General features: G+C 46.5%; 1 protein-coding gene across 5 annotated transcripts in view; it reads right to left on the reverse strand.

Annotated features, from left to right (window-relative positions):
- Positions 1–19,290, reverse strand: part of ITGA6 (integrin subunit alpha 6) — a 66,597-nt gene extending 47,307 nt beyond the window's left edge. For 2 of the 5 annotated variants that reach the window (XM_083154802.1, XM_083154807.1), the window contains exon 1: positions 18,736–19,045. In XM_083154802.1, the coding sequence (XP_083010928.1) occupies positions 18,736–18,899 (164 nt within the window). In that variant the 5' untranslated portion in view covers positions 18,900–19,045. Of the gene's footprint in view, positions 1–18,735 lie in introns of all 5 variants that reach the window. The other 3 variants (XM_083154806.1, XM_083154804.1, XM_083154803.1) reach the window with 3 other exon arrangements.
- Between the last annotated feature and the right edge of the window lie 2,025 nt (positions 19,291–21,315).

Below are 21,315 nucleotides of genomic sequence, written 5' to 3' on the forward strand. Positions count from 1 at the left end.
TTGAAGTGTGTGCTGTATGGGGTTACAATCAAGTTTAAGAATACAGAGTATGTTTGAAAGGAACGGCAGTCTTTTGCACTTTTACTGCCCGTAGTAATGTCTCCATAGCAGACTTCCTTTACAGTACCGCATCCTCTCTGTATTGTTTCATCTTTAAAGCTGTTCCCTTCCTGCTACATAGTAAAACTACACTCACGTTGTTTTCTCATTTTAATTTTCACGCTAGAATGCACCAAACTACACACGATCCACTGTCTGGCATATTGTGATGTAAACAAGAACAGCACAACACGCTTGTGGTTATCGTAAGCAACTGTCAAATAACAGTAAATGCACTGATTGTACAGCAGCACATGATACATAATAAAGCATTATTCTGCTGAACAACGGTGCTGTTTGCTTATTATATCACGTTCTAGGTAATTAAAATGAAACTGTAGTGAAACCAGGTGCTAACGTTTGTTGGTATATAAGTGAATGCTAGCAGCCACCGTCCCTATACCCGCTGTGTACTGTGGTTGGAGATGAAATCCACAAGACACCAGACCCACTCCATGCTGCCATAGCAAACTTAACATTTGTGGTATATTGTGGGCTGAACCCATGTTTGGCTTTTGAATTCACTGCCAACTAGTGACAACACAGAAGTATTCATTATGCACTGTAGCATAACAGTGTCACTGCAGCCCAAGCCGTGGCTTGGGGGAGCCGGCGATGTGGTGGCGCAGATTCCAATGTGTCTGCATACCTCCCAACTTTCTGAAGTCATCCGGCGGGACGTTTGCACGCGCAGAAGGAGTGTGCCTGAAATTTATCGCTATGAGGGCATGGCCAGAGGCTCTGTGAGCTTCTAGTCATGCACCCAGCCCCTCTGGCTGCGGGAATAGACACTGTGCGAATATGCACAGCGTCTATTCACCGCTGCTCATCGGGTGACAGGGGGTCTCCCAAATGCCCCCCTCCGCGGGACACTGACGGACCGGGCGTGATGTAGGAACTTCCCAAAAAAAACGGGACGTTCCCGCAGAAAGCGGGACATTTGAGAGGTATGGCCATCCGTATGAAAATTGCTAAAAAATGTCCCTCCCAAAATGGCGCTGACTTGGAGGAGACAGATGCTAGAGGTCCCACTGGACAAATGGATAGATGCTAGAGGCAGTGGTAGCCTCGAGAGCTATTCAATTAGAGCCCTCTTTTCTCACCAGGGAAATTATACTGTTAATGGGTGTTAACACATAGGATAAGTTCCCGGACCAATGTGATAACATGATAGAGGCAACCGACATCAGGTTATTTATCGTGTATTTCTTTACTGGTCTGCTTAGACATGAAAATAAAATCCCCATTAACTGCAGCCTGTGGGCTGCTATCAGGGCTAATTGAATAGACCTGGGGCATCAACTGTGCAATTTAGATACATAAATCATCTGCATAGTTGCATCTGGTTATTTAAATCACCCTATACCCACAGTGGTGAATCCAGTGGGGGGTAATCAGTGCGAGCAGCCCTGGACCTTCCACAGCCCAGCACACAGCAGTGTCTGCTGGGCTGTAGAGTGATACTGTGCAGCAGCAGTCTACTTTTTCATCCAGCACGATGTGCCACTGTAACTGCTCAGCGGTCACTGTTAAGGTGGCCATACACACGCAGATTTATCTTCAGATCTGGCTGGGAAAAAAACATGGTTATGGATGAGAGCAAATGACAGTTGACCATTTGCTTGGAAATGCTGGAAACCTGAAAAACTGTCACTCATCCATAACCATGTTTTTGTTCCAACCAGACAGATCTGATGATAAATCTTACTAGTGTATGGGCACCTTTAGACATTCCAACCTGCATTAAGTACAACAAGAATGTCTTCCTCATAGACATCCCTAATTTTATGATAGGCAGACTTGGTTGCGCCCTCCCAGATGTGGGCGCACCTAGGCAGCTGCCTAATGTTAAAGCCAGCCTTGATCTGTCCAGCATGAAGTGTCCCTAAAAATATTTAGCAAAAATGCTTATTATTTAAAGAAACAGTCTCAGAATTAAAGATTTTGTCTAAATCCCGCACAATGGTCCTGATTCATGTATGGTTGGAGGAGCTATGGTCACTGCTTACATGGAAGCAGACGTGTGGTATAGCGGGCCGACATCGGAATCCCGACTGCTGGTACTCCGATAGGGGGCAAGTGAATCGAAGCCCCTTGAGGGCTCAGTGGCTCTCTGCACTCACAACAGGTTCTATTCTCCCTCTAAGGGGGTTGTGGACCCCCACGAGCGAGAATAGCCCCTGTAATTTGGGATTCCGACTGTCGGGCATTTAACAGTTGAGATTCCTTTGTCGGAATCCCGACCTGGGAGGTCTCCCGGCACCAGGAAGCAGCAGCGATAGCACTAATATGGTAATGCAGCAGGGAGCTTTAAGTCTCTGGATTGGATTAGATCCAAGCTGCATCCTAGAATAAGGCTTCAGATAAAGCCTCTGTTGTGGGAAAAGGAATCCGTCGCCACCCCTTCCCTGTCCAAAACAGCTTCAGACTGTCAATCATCGACAGCCTGATGTCATACTGCGTCTTATACTGTAGAGAAGTACTGTAAATGTGCGGTATGTGCCCTGCACATATAAAAGGAAGATTTTGTTACTTTACCGCAGGCAACACATCTCCATACATATCTAAATAAGACCCAATGTGCCAGCCACACGTGGACAGAACTGATCCTGCAGAATCCAGTCCAGAATTGCTCTGCTAACAGTAACATAACTGAACAGAGTGTAAACATTCTGATAACAGAACAAACACCCTCTAACATCGCTATGAGGCCTGGAAGTGTGGTTGGAAGAGGACTACACACACCAAACACGCTCTAACATCGCTATAAGGCCTAGAAGTGTGATTGGAAGAGGACTACTCACCAAACACCCTCTAACATCGCTATGAGGCCTGGAAGTGTGGTTGGAAGAGGACTACACACCAAACACCCTCTAACATCGCTATAAGGCCTAGAAGTGTGGTTGGAAGAGGACTACACACCAAACACCCTCTAACATCGCTATAAGGCTTGGAAGTGTGGTTGGAAGAGGACTACACACCAAACACCCTCTAACATCGCTATAAGGCCTAGAAGTGTGGTTGGAAGAGGACTACACACACCAAACAAGCTCTAACATTGCTATAAGGCCTAGAAGTGTGGTTGGAAGAGGACTACACACACCAAACAAGCTCTAACATCGCTATAAGGCCTAGAAGTGTGGTTGGAAGAGGACTACACACCAAACGCCCTCTAACATCGCTATAAGGCCTAGAAGTGTGGTTGGAAGAGGACTACACACACCAAACACCCTCTAACATCGCTATAAGGCTTGGAAGTGTGGTTGGAAGAGGACTACACACCAAACACCCTCTAACATCGCTATAAGGCCTAGAAGTGTGGTTGGAAGAGGACTACACACCAAACAAGCTCTAACATTGCTATAAGGCCTAGAAGTGTGGTTGGAAGAGGACTACACACCAAACACCCTCTAACATCGCTATAAGGCCTAGAAGTGTGGTTGGAAGAGGACTACACACACCAAACAAGCTCTAACATCGCTATAAGGCCTAGAAGTGTGGTTGGAAGAGGACTACACACCAAACGCCCTCTAACATCGCTATAAGGCCTAGAAGTGTGGTTGGAAGAGGACTACACACACCAAACACCCTCTAACATCGCTATAAGGCCTGGAAGTGTGGTTGGAAGAGGACTACACACACCAAACAACTTCATCTATGTGCTGCATGCATTACTGGGGACCAACTAAAACATATTCAAATATCTGCAACTGTGGGCATAGCTTGGAAGCCAGTTATTTAAGAAGTAGGACTAGACAACCCCCGAAAAAAGTTAGCAGATATTCTTATTACCCCCCCCCCATCTTCCCTGCCTCTGCAAGAAAGAAAATACATTGCATGTTATGGCCAAGCTGTTGGCAAAAAGCTACAATGTAACCCTATTCATCCAGAGCTTACCTGAGGGGGAAGGGGATTGGCAAGTCCCACAGGTTTACTGAAATGGCGAGTTAATTTTCCAGCAATAGGGGGCAGTGTAACACAGCCTTGGGTGCTGAACACTATCAATGTGTGAAGGTAAAGCAAATTACATCACAGTCTGCCAAAAATCAGGGCTATGGTGCCAAAATCACAGGAAGTGTCTAAGGGCAGTATTCAATGAGAAAAATTTGCCGTGTTTTATGGCGAGTTTGTGCTTTTCTCGCGTTGGACGGAGAATTTTGGTCTCAAAAAGCGAACAACCCTATTCAACGTGCACTTCTCGCCGTCTTTCTAAGTGATTTTCGCCGTGTCTCTCCGTGTAGCAATTCTCCATCTTTTCATGGAGAAGTGGAATGTGAACTTTTAAAATAAAAGTTTTTTTGTTTTAATTTTGGTGTAACAAAATCAGGAATTTTATTCTGTGAAAGGGCATGCTATTTTTATTCATGTGCTGTAAGCACATGAATATATATTTAATTTAAAAAATATATATATATATTTTTTAGACAGAGCAGCCAGCAGGGGGCCGGGAGCCGAGCCGCTCATTAGATATTCATATATTCACTGCACCAGATCATTACATATGCACGATCGGGTACAGTGAATACCCGGTCCCCTGTTGGCTCTCCCGGGGGCAGCCTGTGCCTGCCACCGTCCCACGGCTCCGAGCAGGGGTTAAGATTCGCCGCGAGGGGCAACGAGCCCCTCCGACATTGAATACTGGGAGAGAGAGTGGCAGCCAGCCCTCCGGAACACAGCGAGTGTGCAGCGAATCCTAAACAGGATTCGCTGCACACGGTGATATTTTACATTGAATACTGCCCTAAATGTAGAGATGCACATGGCACAGCATCGACTGGTCTGCAAAGACATAACCTGAAACTAAAAGCAAGTGCTCGAAGTTTGTTGAGCCTGGAAGAAACAGAGGCCCTTATTCTGGTTTACTCGCAAGGCTGTGCCAGACACCGCCCGCCGAATGTCGGTCCACCCGCCCCTCCACGGCCCCTTTCACGCTAGGTTCGTTCACACGGCCTGCAAATGGATATTTAACATAAACATCCATTCGCAGGCTATGTGGAAACACCCACATCATTCGAACGGACCAGAATAATGACCAGAGAGACACAGCAAGAGAAGCCGCTTCCAGCTTCGAAGTCTTGTTATTAGCCATAGGAACACAGAGACTGCGCATCACTTGGTCATTGGAGACAGAATACACACAGGTGTTTGAGTGTGAGATTCCTGCCATCAGTCAGCACAACAATGAGACTTTACAGAGCCAATCGGAATCACTGTGATGTGCTGCTTGTCTGTACTCGCACTTCTATAGGACACAAAGCAGAATGTCACCCCACAGCCATAAAGTAAAGTCTTATAGACAGTGAGGCAGATGTTATAAAGTCACACTTACCTACCCTCCCAGAATAACCGGGAGGTTCTAAAAATCGGACCCCCCCCCCCCCAGGCCCCCCAGAAGGATGGGCAAGCTTCCAACATTTATTGGGGGCCCTGCATCGGCTCCTGCACCCTTTCCCTCTGCCGGCATTCGTGGCTTTTTGGGGAGGGGGCAAAATGCAGCAAACTTCATACCAGGAATGGGGACAGGGCTTAATAATTCCTGGTGTCACACCCCCCCCCACCCCCCCCAGAGGGAAGACAATTAAGGTAGGCAAGTATGGATAAAGTGAAGAGAGATAAAATATCAGCCAATCAGCTTATGGCATTTTTCATACACAGCCTGTAATATTGCAGTTAGGAGCTGACTGGCTCGTTATTTATCTCTCTCCATTTTATCACTCTACAAGGCTTAGTGCATTTAACCTAGTGAGAGATGGGGAGCGCATCACACACTGCAGTCACCAGTTTCATTGAGAAAGTTTCCAAAGTCACAAGCGGCTATTACTTGTAGAAGACGATGTTGTGCTTATTAACATTGTTTACAGCATTTTATAAAGTGTCCACTTGGCAAAGGGACTGGCTGTATGTTTCCAGCCAAGATAAGCTGTGACTTGTGCTCAGCTTATCTTGGCTGGATGGGGAACCTTCGGCTCTCCAGATGTTGAACTGCACATCCCAGCATTCCCTGCTACAGTTTTGCTATTTGGCCATGCTAAAACTGTTCAGGGCATGCTGGGATGTGTAGTTCAACAACAGCTGGAGGGCCAAAGGTTCCCCATCCCTGATCTAAAGTAACGTAGCCAGCTGCTACAATCACAGGGTAGACATACAGGTGACTTTACATTATGTAGATAAACCAATTTAGCAGTATAATCTATAATCATCAATACAACCCAAAATAATTAATATCGGAAATGTATATATTGATTTAAATTCAACAATATTCTAATATCAATCATGTTGAGTAGTTTGGGGGAGGGGGGGGCAATATTCACATCTGATTAAGACAGAACATTTCCAGTTTGATTTGTGGCCTGCATCCCACTCATGGACACATGTCCTGTGGATCGGAAGGTTTTGAGGCATTTGCCATACACTGAGGCATGAATAGAGGGAGGGGGTGTGGGATGTAAGGAACAGAAAACTGTGGGATTAGACACACCCTCCATCATAGTGTTACACAGACCTCTTTCTTGTCATGATGGTCGCCCCAGGAGTAAGCCGAGCATGTCTGACGCTTCCCCAAATACCCCATCCTTCTCCTGGGAAGATTGTTTCAATGTCTCAAGAATTTGCAGTGGAAAGAATGGAGATGTGAGCCAGTGGAGAAATAACCCATGGCAACCAATCAGCTCTGAGATAAAGTCAGTAGGTAGTTGCTGATTGGCTACCAACTTCTCCACGGGTGTGGTATAATTACCCGACAGTCGGGATTCCGATAGTCATTACTCAGACGTTGGAATCCCGACTGCACAGCGTGGGGAGCGCAATGAAGCCCCTTGTGGGCACGGTGGTGAGCTGCGCTCACCACCTATTTTATTCTCCCTCTATGGTGGTCGTGGACCCCCACGAGGGAGCAGTCGGGATTCCGACGTCGGAGTATTGACTGTCGGAATCCCGACTGTCGGGGAGCCGTCCGGAACCCCTTCTCCACTGGCTTACTTCTCTACTCTTATCCCTGGTTCATACATCTACCCCTTAATTTCTCTCCACTTTATTTCTCTCCAAGGTTTAGCACATCTGCCCCTGTAACTTTCTTCAATCTTTGATAACTCTCCCCCTGTGTCTCATTTACAGTCGGAATGGTGTAAATCTGCACATGTTCAAAGCTTTCTGTTTCGAGTGATAGCAATGCAATTTTTCTTTGCACACCATAAAATTACCGCACAGAAATACAAGTTGGCTTCATTTTTATACTGCGATGTTGACCTTTGATTGCTCCATCAATCTGGATACACTCCTAATACAAAATCAGGTCCATTGAGTTCCCCCAATAAACTGGACATTAAGAAACATAACATAAAAAGAGGTGCAAATGGTCAATCGGGGAAAGATGTCACAAAATAGAGCAATCAGCAATCATGTAAACCAAACACTATTTACTAAAAGCATTATTGCCCATGGTTACAGCAGTGCCACCATTGCCACCACCAGTGGCAGTACGCTGCCAGAAGGGGTGCTGCTGCAGCAGTGTCGGAACTTGTGAGTGGTTGGTCCAGGTGCAAAAGTACAATGTGGGCCCTCCTCTTCCACTCCAACCCAAGTTCATAGTATGCCACACGGCAGTGGGTCCTCAGGGGCCCTGGCGTAACCTGCTGCACCAATGGTAGTTCTGCAGCAGGCCTCTATGTACTTGGTGACCCTGCCAAGTGCACTTTGAACACTTTGGTGGGGAAGAAAAGACAAACACACTTCTTCCATAGAAGCGAATGTTTCATATTTCAGTGCATAAAAGTGAAAGCCAGACAAGACAAGACACACCAAATGCATGTGCGAGGAGACAGTATTTATCTTTCCTCTTTATTTATTTTAGCTGACCTCGCTGAAAAAAGGCTTCTTATCAGCATCAATGTGCCTATTACCATGGCAACCCTCCAGCGGCGTAATACCGGAGATAATGGTTTGTATGGAACATCCGATTAGATTCAATTTCAGAACTGTGAAAACTGTACATAGTTCTCTTCTCAGTTATATGATAAACTAGGAAATATTCAAAATTACAGAAAGATACAAAAGTTTTAGATTAATTTATTTCAGTGGTTTGTGCATGTTAAGGCCCATACACACTGGGGGCGGGATGTATTAATAGACATCGCCGCCCTTCGCCATGCCCCCGCCGCGATGCCAGCGCATATGTACTAACATATACGGCTGGCATTGCGGTGCGATGACGAAGGCCCCCCGTGAGACCTGTGGTCTGCGGGGGGTCTCCATCACCTCCTGGGAGCCTGCTTTTAAGAAGGTAAGCCCAAGGGAGGGGGAGAGGGGGGGTCGGCGAGGCGGCAGGGTTGCGGCGGAGGCGGCAAAAAGAAGCCCATAGGCTTCTATAGGGTATCGCCACCCAAAGGTGGCGATACCCTGCCCGGCAATATATATCGGTGCGGCCGGGTAATAGTACATACCATATTTTCCCCTTAGTACATCCCACCTTTGGTGACTGAGCTGAAAGTTGCCCAAAACAGCAGGTTTGAGGCCGCCGCCTCCTCTAGCATCCTCAAAAACTGTCTGCTATAAGGGGGCAGCCATTTTTGTGTGTCACTTTTCATTAGCTGCAGGAGCCGGGAGTGCCGGGACGGGACTGCAGACAGATGCGGCAGCGGCAGGTCCCGTCCCGGTGCACAGGCGCGGTAGGTGACAGCAGGTAACAATAGCCCCGCAGACCCCCCAGTGCCCACAATTTCTAAGCACCTCCGCGCCGCCGCGGGGCTATTGTTACGCCACTGCTCTCAGGTGTCTTAGGCTTCCATGTGTCCTGTGCGAGGACAGGGCGGGCAGTTGACATCCAGTGATGTCAGCTGCTCACCCCCCGGCACCCATGTCACTGGGGCATTAACATGAGAACGCTCATGAAACAATGGGCATTCCCATGCGAACATCCCCCGGCCCACCGCCCCATGCCCCCCACTCGCACTATTTTATGCGAGCGCATGTGTAGGCAGCACAGATGGTGTAGTGGTTAGTATTACTGCCTCACAGAGCTGAGGTCATGGGTTCTATTCCCACCATGGCCCTAACTGTGCGGAGTTTGTATATTCTCCCTGTGCTTGCGTGGGTTTCCTCCGGGTACTCCGGTTTCCTCCCACAATCCAAAAATATACTGGTAGGCTAATTGGCTCCTGACAAATTAACCCTAGAATGTCTGTGTGTGCGTGTACATGTGGTAGGGACTATAGATTGTAAGCTCCACTGGGGCAGAGACTGATGTGAATGTTCACATATTCTCTGTAAAGCGCTGCGGAATATGTGTGCGCTATATTAGAAACTGGTAATAAATAAATAAATAATAGTTAGGAAACATCGCACCGCTATGCGAATTTGTATGGGAACGCATGGAACAGAATAAGGTCCTTTGTATGTGTCCACAGCCCCTCTTCCAAAAGGAAACATATACTGGTGCACTTTAGGGTATTGAGATAGGTAACACATAGGAGTCGTGTTCAATGTTAAGCACAACATCTATAGTTGTATAACACCGTGCCTCTTCCTATCAAAGCTGATTCTGCACGGTCCAGCCACAATAGAGGCCACTGGGAATATTAGATCAATAAAGTAGAAAGTAAGCAATAAAGATATTGTACATAAGATAATAAATCAGTAAGCAATGAGGAATGCAGAAGGACTTCCCCACCAATCACTGCCTTAGAGCCGATATATGTCACTCAGCTCTGTCAGATGGAATGTGAGATTGCAGAGAAGGAGAATTTACAGGATTGGTGCCGAGCAGGGAGTGTGCGCCTGTCAGTGCTTCCTGAAAGATTAATCGCACACTCAACATCATTTATTCTACATATATTAATAGAAACAATCCATACTTGTAAAATTTGCATTATAATTTATTGCTTGCTATATCAAATTGAATATATAATCATCCCTCTTTAGGTTTTAGATATTAAAATATTGTGATCATGTAAATTGTAAGTATTATGAAATACAGGAAGACATGGATAAAAGGTGCACAGTGTTCTGCCTGATTCGACCCATCTGCCTGAGCAGCGAGCCATGCAAAGCAAGGAGAGAGGGGGGACAGATATCCACGTTGGTCACAAGACATAATGGTTAGAATTACTGCCTCACAGCACTGAGGTCATGGGTTAAACTCCTGCCATGGCCCTAACTGTGTGGAGTTTGTATATCCTACACGTGCTTGAGTGGGTTTTCTCTGGGTACTCCCTCCCACAGTCCAAAAATATACTGGTATGTTATTAGGCTCCCTACAAAAAATAAGCCATATGGGGTTATTCAGTAATGTTCTCAAAAGCAAAATCTTTCTCTAATACCTTTTTCCGACAGCCACGGCCGAATGACCCGGCAATTACCCGCCATTTGAATCGCCGGATTATTTGGCCGCGTGCTGTCAGACAGGAGAGCAAATCTCCGGGTCTAAAATTTAGACCTGGTAATTTGCTCAATTACATGGATTTTCGCCTGTGTGAAAGGGTCAACCCGGATCCTAAACTATGGGTTTCCGACCCTGGTCATTTACAGGGTCGAAGACCCGGAGTTTAAGATCTGGATTGACCCTTTCACACAGAAAAAGGACCAGTGTATTTCATGAAAATCCCGGGAGGAACTGCTTCACCTAGGGATTTAAATTTTTGTGTGAAAGGGGTACCATGGGGAAAGCCATGCTGCACCGCATGTGGGGCAGATGTAACGTGCAGAGAGAGTTAGATTTGAGTGGGGTGTGTTCAAACTGAAATCTAAATTGCAGTGTAAAAATAAAGCAGACAGTATTTACCCTGCACAGAAACAAAATAACTCACCCAAATCTAACTCTCTCTGCACAGGTTACATTTGCCCCACCTGCAGTGCACATGGTTTTGTCCATCAGAAGAAGATTTTGCATTTGAGTTGTTATAACCCCTCGGTCTGTTGAACATGCAGATCCCAGTGACATCAGTGATTAATATCGGTAACGTTTACCGTTCAGTGCGTAGGTACTATCTAGTTTGACCAGTGGCACTGCCGATACAGTTAGCTATATTGGTAGTACCCCTTGTCGTCTAGTGTGTAACTGCTTAATGCCCATTCTGCTTCATTTCTATTGTAGTAGCAGCCATACATAGACATGTATTTTTAAAAACAGCTTTCTTATCAATTAATTCAAATCAGATAAAAGTGCCACAGTTAATTAAGATGTAAGGATTCCAGCGATTTCTACCAGGTAGAAGGACACATGCACCTGACGGGAATGTGCATCCCAGGATTTTCCTACCAGTCGCTCATGTGATGATCACATGACTCCTGGGACTTCCTCGTTACCTCCCTGCTGCCAAGCCTCCTGGCCCACCCTGATAACTACTGTGATTTGGCTGGCACCTTCCTTACCCTTTAATCTATCAAGTCTAATGAATACATTGCATCTTAAACCCATGTGAGTCCATCATATCTTAGAAATGATATTATTATATGAATTATTACAGTTTAAAGCATTGATAAAAGTGTTGTGCATGTCCTCAGTGAGAGGGATTACAGCCTTTCTGGAAAGAAATCCCCACTGTTATGTTATAGGCTGGCACGGAGAGGGTGGGGGTGGTGAATACATGTTTCACTCCAATAGGCTGCATTTCTCCCCTAACTTAAGCCCTCTGAATAACAAAAGGCTGCCAGCTACAATCCCAGGCCCGGTCATTCATAGCACTAATCTTTTGTTGTCCTGGAATTCTCTGCTGCCCAATGGAGTCGGTCTTGTGTACACGTGAGCAGCAACGACTGTCCCTGACAGCACAGAACAAGCCGCAGCGATTTAATACTCTGGGAAATGTACATTACGCTGCTGCCAAGGGTCATTAACAGATGGAAAATGAAATGAATGTGTGAATGAGAAGAGTTTCATTCCAGAAAGCCATGCAAACAAAGTGAAAGGACTATTTGTATGGGACAACTTGATCAACAGTTAATAGGTCAACATGAGTTTTTCACAATTTTTTGGGGTGTCAATATCGACATATGTCAACATGGACACCGCTCTGGGAACGGTACCTCGCTACGCTCAGCTCATTATTATAATCTAACTCTATGCCTATTTGGATAGTAAAGTATGAACCCAGTCAGTCTAAAGCAAAATTATTTATTATGTATTTATTAACAGTTTCTTATATAGCGCACACATATTCAGCAGCGCTATACAGAGAATATTTGAACACTCACATCAGTCCCTGCCCCAGTGGAGCTTACAATCTATATTCCCTACCACATGTACATGCACACACAGACATTCTAGGGTCAATTTTTGTTGGAAGCCAATTAACCTACCAGTATATTTTTGGATTGTGTGAGGAATCAGGAGTACCCAGAGTAAACCCACGCAAGCACGGGGAGAATATACACACTCTGCACAGTTTGAGACATGGTGGGGATCGAACCCATGACCTCAGTGCTGTGAGACAGTAATGCTAACCAGTACACCGTCCGTGCTGTCCCATTTTACATGAAAAACTTGTTTCGATCTTGTGACTGTCGATCATGTGCAGGATTTTTGTCGGGCAGCACCCACCATATGGAATGCTCTCCCACGCACATTAAGACTCTCCTCTAGCCTCCAAACTTTCAAGCATTCCCTGAAAACTCACCTCTTCAGGCAAGCGTATCATATCTCGGAACCCCACATAACCTCCATTAGCATTCATATCTGATTGCATCCCATCAGGACTGTCTTGTAATCTGATGGGACTGCCATGCTATGGTATCCTATCCTTATGTATCCCTCCTATTATCCCTAAGAACTGTAAGCTTGCGAGCAGGGCCCTACTACCTCTGTGTCGGGTTTTTTCTACCCAGTTTGTTTTATTACTGCTGTTTCCAATTGTAAAGTGCAAAGGAATATGCTGCGCTATATAAGAAACTGTAAATAAATACATAATCATAAATAAACTCTAGAACTTAAGGTGGCCATGCATCTACAGATCGATTTTCAGATTGGGCTGGTTGGAACAAAAACCTGGTAAGGGATGAGTGACAGTTTTTGGCAGTTTTCCGGCATTTCAAAGCAAATGGTCAACTGTCATTTACATTCATCCATAACCAGGATTTTGTTCCAACCAGCCAGATCTGACAATCGATCTGTAGATGTATGGCTGGCTTTAGTTCATGAATTAACATTGAGTCAATGAATGGACACACAAAGTTTACTTTAGTTCCTAACCAGGTTAAAGGTCAGGTTTACCCACAAATACAATAATGCTGTGATTTCCAGACTAGACTAAATTGGGGCATGTTATCTCAGTGTGACATTAATGTGAATGGAAATCCCTGTTCCATCAGACACAATAGTGAACCTGCTGTCAAAAGATTCCAGGCAAGAAAAGTTCTGCATTGTACAAGGCTCATCTGACACTATCCAAATCCAGCAGCCAGTGGTAAGAGAGGAAGCAGACATATCTCTGTGGTCTAGTGTACTTCACTCTGTATCTGTATCACAACTGCAATATCTTATATGATAAGGAACCCAAACAGTACAACCTTTTCCAGCTACACAAACACATGATTAACAAGCCCTAGGTTTGAGCACCACTTATAATACAGGAGGAATGTTTGAGCTAGTTCTGGTATCTTCATGATGTTTTCCGACACATTTACCTCTAGGCTATAGAAATCTGAAATACATTATATCAAGTATCATCAATAGTACAGGATTACACCTCACTGCAGGTACCCAGGGCAGCTCTCCTGGTCTTTTAAGGTAACATTGTCAGCTGTGCATGTTTCATATACTCTCAACTCCTTCAATATTAGAATTTAAGGTGCCCATTTATCAATAATTTAAGATATTTGAAACTTGTTGATAAAATGATGCTCCAGCCAATCATGCTCCTTTCATGCATTTTCAAAATTATAGTTGGGAGCTGATTGGCTACATCGCAAGTTATCCTAAGCAACAAGTTTTAATTAGCTAAAACATTGATAATATATAGCTACATTTTTAACACTTACCTCCACAATAGAAATGTTTAACATTATGATGTTACTATAGCAACTGAGTGGTAGCCAAATTCCATAGCCAAGGAGATTCCAAGTGGTGAGTAACAGTATCAGTCTGTAGCAACTTTTTGACCCACTAAAATGTCTTTGTCACCCAAAAAAAAAAACCTCACGTTTTTAAATGTAAAAGTGGATTCAGTCCTTTGTCTCAAGCCATTAGATTATTTTGGACTCATTTTTCATGAAATCCTACACATTTGTTTGAAAACATCTATCTCTGAGAACAATTCAGAAACCTGTGGATCCAGGTGCTGTGGGACTATAAGTATCAGCATGTCTTGCCATGATGAAATGGTACTTAACAAAATAATTAATTGTGATTCACATCAGGCTTCAGCACAATTCTCTGTGTATTTCATATATTATGTTATTACTATCAGTGAATTACAGGTGCACATTACCAGCAGCCTGGCAGTTACAAGTAACAGTTTATATGTAACCACAAACAGTATTTTGCAGAACTAAACACAGACAAGTGAGCGATTCATCTTTCTTTTTTTAAATGAGCGGATATATGTACAGTAGCTCAGTATTAACACTACGCACACACTGTTCATGAATATGTATCTGTTACTACACAACAGTGCTGACTACACAACAGTGCTTAACACAACATAGGTACTGACTACACAACAGTGCTTAACACAACCTAGGTAATGACTACACAACAGTGCTTAACACATCCTAGGTGCTGACTACACAACAGTGCTTAACACATCCTAGGTACTAATTACACAACAGTGCATCACACACCCTAGGCAATGACTACACACCAATGCAGCACACAACCTAGGCACTGACTACACACCAGTGCATCACACAACCTAGGCACTGACTACACACCAGTGCATCACACAACCTAGGCACTGACTACACACCAATGCAGCACACAACCTAGGCACTGACTACACACCAGTGCATCACACAACCTAGGCACTGACTACACACCAGTGCATCACACAACCTAGGCACTGACTACACACCAATGCAGCACACAACCTAGGCACTGACTACACACCAGTGCATCACACAACCTAGGCACTGACTACACACCAATGCAGCACACAACCTAGGCACTGACTACACACCAATGCAGCACACAACCTAGGCACTGACTACACACCAGTGCATCACACAACCTAGGCACTGACTACACACCAATGCAGCACACAACCTAGGCACTGACTACACACCAGTGCATCACACAACCTAGGCACTGACTACACACCAATGCAGCACACAACCTAGGCACTGACTACACACCAGTGCAGCACACAACCTAGGCACTGACTACACACCAGTGCAGCACACAACCTAGGCACTGAATATATTTTAAGTCTCTGTTGAAATTACAACTAACTACACATCTAACAACAAACAAACAAGTGTAAATACAACATGTATCAGAATCAGCAACACACAGCGAAGTCTGCACTACATGTGCACAAAGTACCCTGTGGCATCCTGGGGACAGCCCACACCCCTCTCTATTCCAGTGCTACAGTGAAGTTTTATTAGAGAAGTGACAGTCAGCACACAGAGAGAAGTCACTGGGGTGTGAAGAGAGAATGCAAGCAGGGAACAATGCAAACAGCAGTAGATGGGGGAGAGGGAATCTCTAGCGAATTCCCACAGGGACAAACTGCAAGTGGGGGCAGGGGGTCTTGGGAGTCATTACCCAATCTAGTGTTATCATACTTAATCACCATAGACAAACACTCGTCCAACAGATCAGTTCTATAAAACCTGCAGCTAATGTAGCTGTTCCCATGGTCAGTTACTTTCCCCAACCCATCCCTCCCTGTCCTCAAATAATTGGTGTGGGAGCCTGTAGCACCCCAGCTGTTGTGGAACTACAAGGCATGGGAATCATACCGACTTGGAAGATTTACAGCTAGGGGACACCCTCCTGACTGCCTCTGATAATAATAATAATAATAATAGTTCCCATACTGCATATCCAATAGTGTGCCTCTGCTTACCAACATGAACAGCTAGGAAGGCAATAGGGCAACATTACAAATGTATTATTCACCAGATTAATCATTTACGCTGCAGTTACAAAGTCCACTGGTCTCTGGCAAATCTTCAAAGACAATAAGGACAATAAACTAACCGCTTTCATAATACTAAACTATACATGTTAGGTGCATGGAGAATAATCACTGCTCTCAGCACAGGTATAGCTGCCCATATAAAGGCATAGTACCTGTTACACCAGCAGCCAGGCCTGAGCAGCACAGGGGGAACATGATCCCAGGCATGTATAGTACCTGTTACACCAACAGCCAGGCCTGAGCAGCACAGGGGGAACATGATCCCAGGCATTTATAGTACCTGTTACACCAGCAGCCAGGCCTGAGCAGCACAGGGGGAACATGATCCCAGGCATTTATAGTACCTGTTACACCAGCGGCCAGGCCTGAGCAGCACAGGGGGAACATGATCCCAGGCATGTATAGTACCTGTTACACCAGCGGCCAGGCCTGAGCAGCACAGGGGGAACATGATCCCAGGCATTTATAGTACCTGTTACACCAGCAGCCAGGCCTGAGCAGCACAGGGGGAACATGATCCCAGGCATTTATAGTACCTGTTACACCAGCAGCCAGGCCTGAGCAGCACAGGGGGAACATGATCCCAGGCATTTATAGTACATGTTACACCAGCAGCCAGGCCTGAGCAGCACAGGGGGAACATGATCCCAGGCATTTATAGTACCTGTTACACCAGCAGCCAGGCCTGAGCAGCACAGGGGGAACATGATCCCAGGCATTTATAGTACCTGTTACACCAGCAGCCAGGCCTGAGCAGCACAGGGGGAACATGATCCCAGGCGTTTATAGTACCTGTTACACCAGCGGCCAGGCCTGAGCAGCACAGGGGGAACATGATCCCAGGCGTTTATAGTACCTGTTACACCAGCGGCCAGGCCTGAGCAGCACAGGGGGAACATGATCCCAGGCATTTATAGTACCTGTTACACCAGCGGTCAGGCCTGAGCAGCACAGGGGGAACACGATCCCTGGCATTTATAGTACATGTTACACCAGCGGCCAGGCCTGAGCAGCACAGGGGGAACATGATCCCAGGCATGTATAGTACCTGTTACACCAGCGGCCAGGCCTGAGCAGCACAGGGGGAACATGATCCCAGGCATGTATAGTACCTGTTACACCAGTGGCCAGGCCTGAGCAGCACAGGGGGAACATGATCCCAGGCATGTATAGTACCTGTTACACCAGCGGCCAGGCCAGAGCAGCACTGGGGGAATATGATCCCAGGCTTTTATAGTACCTGTTACACCAGCGGCCAGGCCTGAGCAGCACAGGGGGAACATGATCCCAGGCATTTATAGTACATGTTACACCAGCAGCCAGGCCTGAGCAGCACAGGGGGAACATGATCCCAGGCATTTATAGTACCTGTTACACCAGCAGCCAGGCCTGAGCAGCACAGGGGGAACATGATCCCAGGCATGTATAGTACCTGTTACACCAGCGGCCAGGCCTGAGCAGCACAGGGGGAATATGATCCCAGGCATGTATAGTACCTGTTACACCAGCAGCCAGGCCTGAGCAGCACAGGGGGAACATGATCCCAGGCATTTATAGTACATGTTACACCAGCAGCCAGGCCTGAGCAGCACAGGGGGAACATGATCCCAGGCATTTATAGTACCTGTTACACCAGCAGCCAGGCCTGAGCAGCACAGGGGGAACATGATCCCTGGCATTTATAGTACATGTTACACCAGCGGTCAGGCCTGAGCAGCACAGGGGGAACATGATCCCAGGCATTTATAGTACCTGTTACACCAGCGGCCAGGCCTGAGCAGCACAGGGGGGAACACAATCCCAGGCATTACAGTACCTGTTACACCAGCAGCCAGGCCTGAGCAGCACAGGGGGAACATGATCCCAGGCATTTATAGTACCTGTTACACCAGCAGCCAGGCCTGAGCAGCACAGGGGGAACATGATCCCAGGCATTTATAGTACCTGTTACACCAGCGGCCAGGCCTGAGCAGCACAGGGGGGAACACAATCCCAGGCATTACAGTACCTGTTACACCAGCAGCCAGGCCTGAGCAGCACAGGGGGAACATGATCCCAGGCATGTATAGTACCTGTTACACCAGCGGCCAGGCCTGAGCAGCACAGGGGGGAACACAATCCCAGGCATTTATAGTACCTGTTACACCAGCGGACAGGCCTGAGCAGCACAGGGGGGAACACAATCCCAGGCATTTATAGTACCTGTTACACCAGCAGCCAGGCCTGAGCAGCAAAATACCTGTTACACCAGCAGGCAATGCACCCCATGCTGTGTGTGAGGTGGGGGAGCTGCCTGCACCTACTTCATTGATGTATATATTGATCCCCTGGCTGCTGCAGAACCACATGCAAAACAGCTGTCAATCATCACTGATCAATGTATGGCATCCAAAGAGGTTCTGCATCAGCTCAGGCCATTCATATCAGTCATCTCCTAGTGCAATGGTCTAGCTCAGGTCAGTGTAACCACCAGCCCTCAGGTACATCTTGCACAAACCATTCACATCACAATGGACAAGAAAGTTATCGCCTCCGGGCGAGAGGAGAACTGCTATGTACTTACAGCCGCCTGTCGTCCGGGTGCAGCTGCCGATGCATGGCCAGAGAGAAGCCGAACAAACTCCCGGGGTCTCCTCCTTTGCTGATGACATTGTCAGTATCCAGGTTAAAAGCAGCGACCGACGTTCCGGAGAGCAGCCCGGAGCAGAAGAGGTATAGCCAGGACATCCTTCCCGGGTGCGTGCAGGTCCCCAAGTGTCCCGGTACTCGCTGGTGTCCTTGTACTCTGGTGTCCCTGTCCCCTAGTGTCCTTGTGCCCCTATCCTTCTGTGCCCCCCTCCCTGTGCCCTTTCCCTCGCACCCGTCCCACTGCTTGCAGCAGCTCCTCAATGCCACCCTTGTTCTCAGGAGGGATCGGGCTTTTATACGGAGCAGGCAGACCACGCCTGGCTGCCCAAGTCTTCTTGTCTGGAGCCTGGGGGCTCGGCAGGTCTTCTCCTGTCTCCTGTAGGGCTTCCCTATACCCTGCCCACTGCTCCCAGCCAGAGACTCTCCCCGGATCCCGGACTGTGCAGCAGCAGGTGCCTGGCTGTAGTGGGAGCACTCACTCACTGATAGGACATTATTATACTGTACAGGGCTAGGGAGGGGCTCACACACAATGCTGCACAGGCTGCAGATCTGGGCAGGGATCCAACTGTGTTACCTTTATGTCCATGTGCCTCAGGTAGCACAAATCCAGGGTGTGCTCTGAGCTCTGCTGAATCAGCCAGTGACTGTGCTGCTGCCACTAGGCAAGGTCTCTGGTGCCTGCCCTCTCCCAGGCAGCAGTGTTTGGGGTAAGGAAAGAGACATTGCCTGGCACCCCATATGCAGTAGTTGTGCCCCCAACATTTGCAGAGCAATGATATATTGTAATGAATATTATTATAAATATATTACAAAATGTATAAATATGATAGAAATAGCGTAAGAAGAATGTACATGTACAGTATGCCCGCCCATATGTACACCCCTAAGTGCAAACTGTTTGCTTGCATGCAGTAACCCCCAGGAGGCGCCCTTTGTAGCTGACTTCTCTTGCAGGTCCTGAGGCTGTAGGGTAAATAGACTATGATGGGAGTTCTATGGAAGATGGGATTTTGCCCATAGCAACCAATCAGATTCTATCTATGATCTTTTAGAAGGTGCTACATTAATAAGACGTAGAATCTTACACACAGTGTGTACTGTGCATACTTTATAGTTGTTCCTTGGGGCTTAATACATGGGGTAATTGCATAGTTACCTCCCCTTACTCCCTGAAATAGCAGCAATCTCCCTCTCTCCCTCATTAGTCTACCAATCTCCCTCATGTCACCTAGCCCCCATTACACTGTTACATCATAGTTACCTCCCCTCCTGCATTCTGCAGGAGACTCCCTGACATAGCAGCAATCTCCCTCTCTCCCTCATTAGTCTACCAATCTCCCTCATGTCACCTAGCCCACATTACACTGTTACATCATAGTTACCCCCCCTCCTGCATTCTGCAGGAGACTCCCTGACATAGCAGCAATCTCCCTCTCTCCCTCATTAGTCTAGCAATCTCCCTCATGTCACCTAGCCCACATTACACTGTTACATCATAGTTACCTCCCCTCCTGCATTCTGCAGGAGACTCCCTGACATAGCAGCAATCTCCCTCTCTCCCTCATTAGTCTAGCAATCGCCCTCATGTCACCTAGCCCCCATTACACTGTTACATCATAGTTACCTCCCCTCCTGCATTCTGCAGGAGACTCCCTGACATAGCAGCAATCTCCCTCTTTCCCTCAATAGTCTAGCAATCTCCCTCATGTCACCTAGCCCACATTACACTGTTACATCATAGTTACCTCCCCTCCTGCATTCTGCAGGAGACTCCCTGACATAGCAGCAATCTCCCTCTATCCCGCATTAGTCTAGCAATCTCCCTCATGTCACCTAGCCCACATTACACTGTTCCATTTTTGGGGTAAAAAAGGAATGAGAGACATATACATTTACATTGAATCATCAGCACCATTTCCCAGCACTTTAGAGATATAGTATCTCTTACTAACTGCTTTGGGGTTCATCTACATTTGGATATAATCATTTTAGGCGTTTGAGGGGAGGACGTGTGATGTCATCTCCGGCCCGACTATTTCTATTGCAGCTGGTCGAGTAAGTCCCGGGCTACGCACAGACTGCGCACACTGGAGAATCATTCGATATTGAGCGGCTTGCGAATGTATTTGCAGCAAATTGCTAAATAATTGCTGGGTTGTGTGTCCAGATGGTAATGCACATGCCCACGAAAATATAAATGTCACTTTGTACTGTGACGTTGGATCTTCCCCTTAATTGATACAACATTAACAACATTTATGCCCTCCTAAAAGATGGCCATGGGAGGACAGTTTGTGCAGAAAGGCGGCTTAACGGATTTAAACCGAATGCAAATGCCACCATCGTGGACAACAACAAAAAAAAAGAGAACAAAACGTTTTTATTGAGATGCAGATTAGAGTAAGACCATTGTCAATGAAAAACCCTAAAGGAATAATTCTTGTTTCTGTCCCTGATTTACGACGACAGAAATATCAGTATGCAAACCTGCAGCACATTCTACCCCCTAGGA

The sequence above is a fragment of the Crinia signifera genome, chromosome 7 (genome assembly GCF_055691185.1).
Source record: "Crinia signifera chromosome 7, ASM5569118v1, whole genome shotgun sequence".
Classification (NCBI taxonomy): domain Eukaryota; kingdom Metazoa; phylum Chordata; class Amphibia; order Anura; family Myobatrachidae; genus Crinia; species Crinia signifera.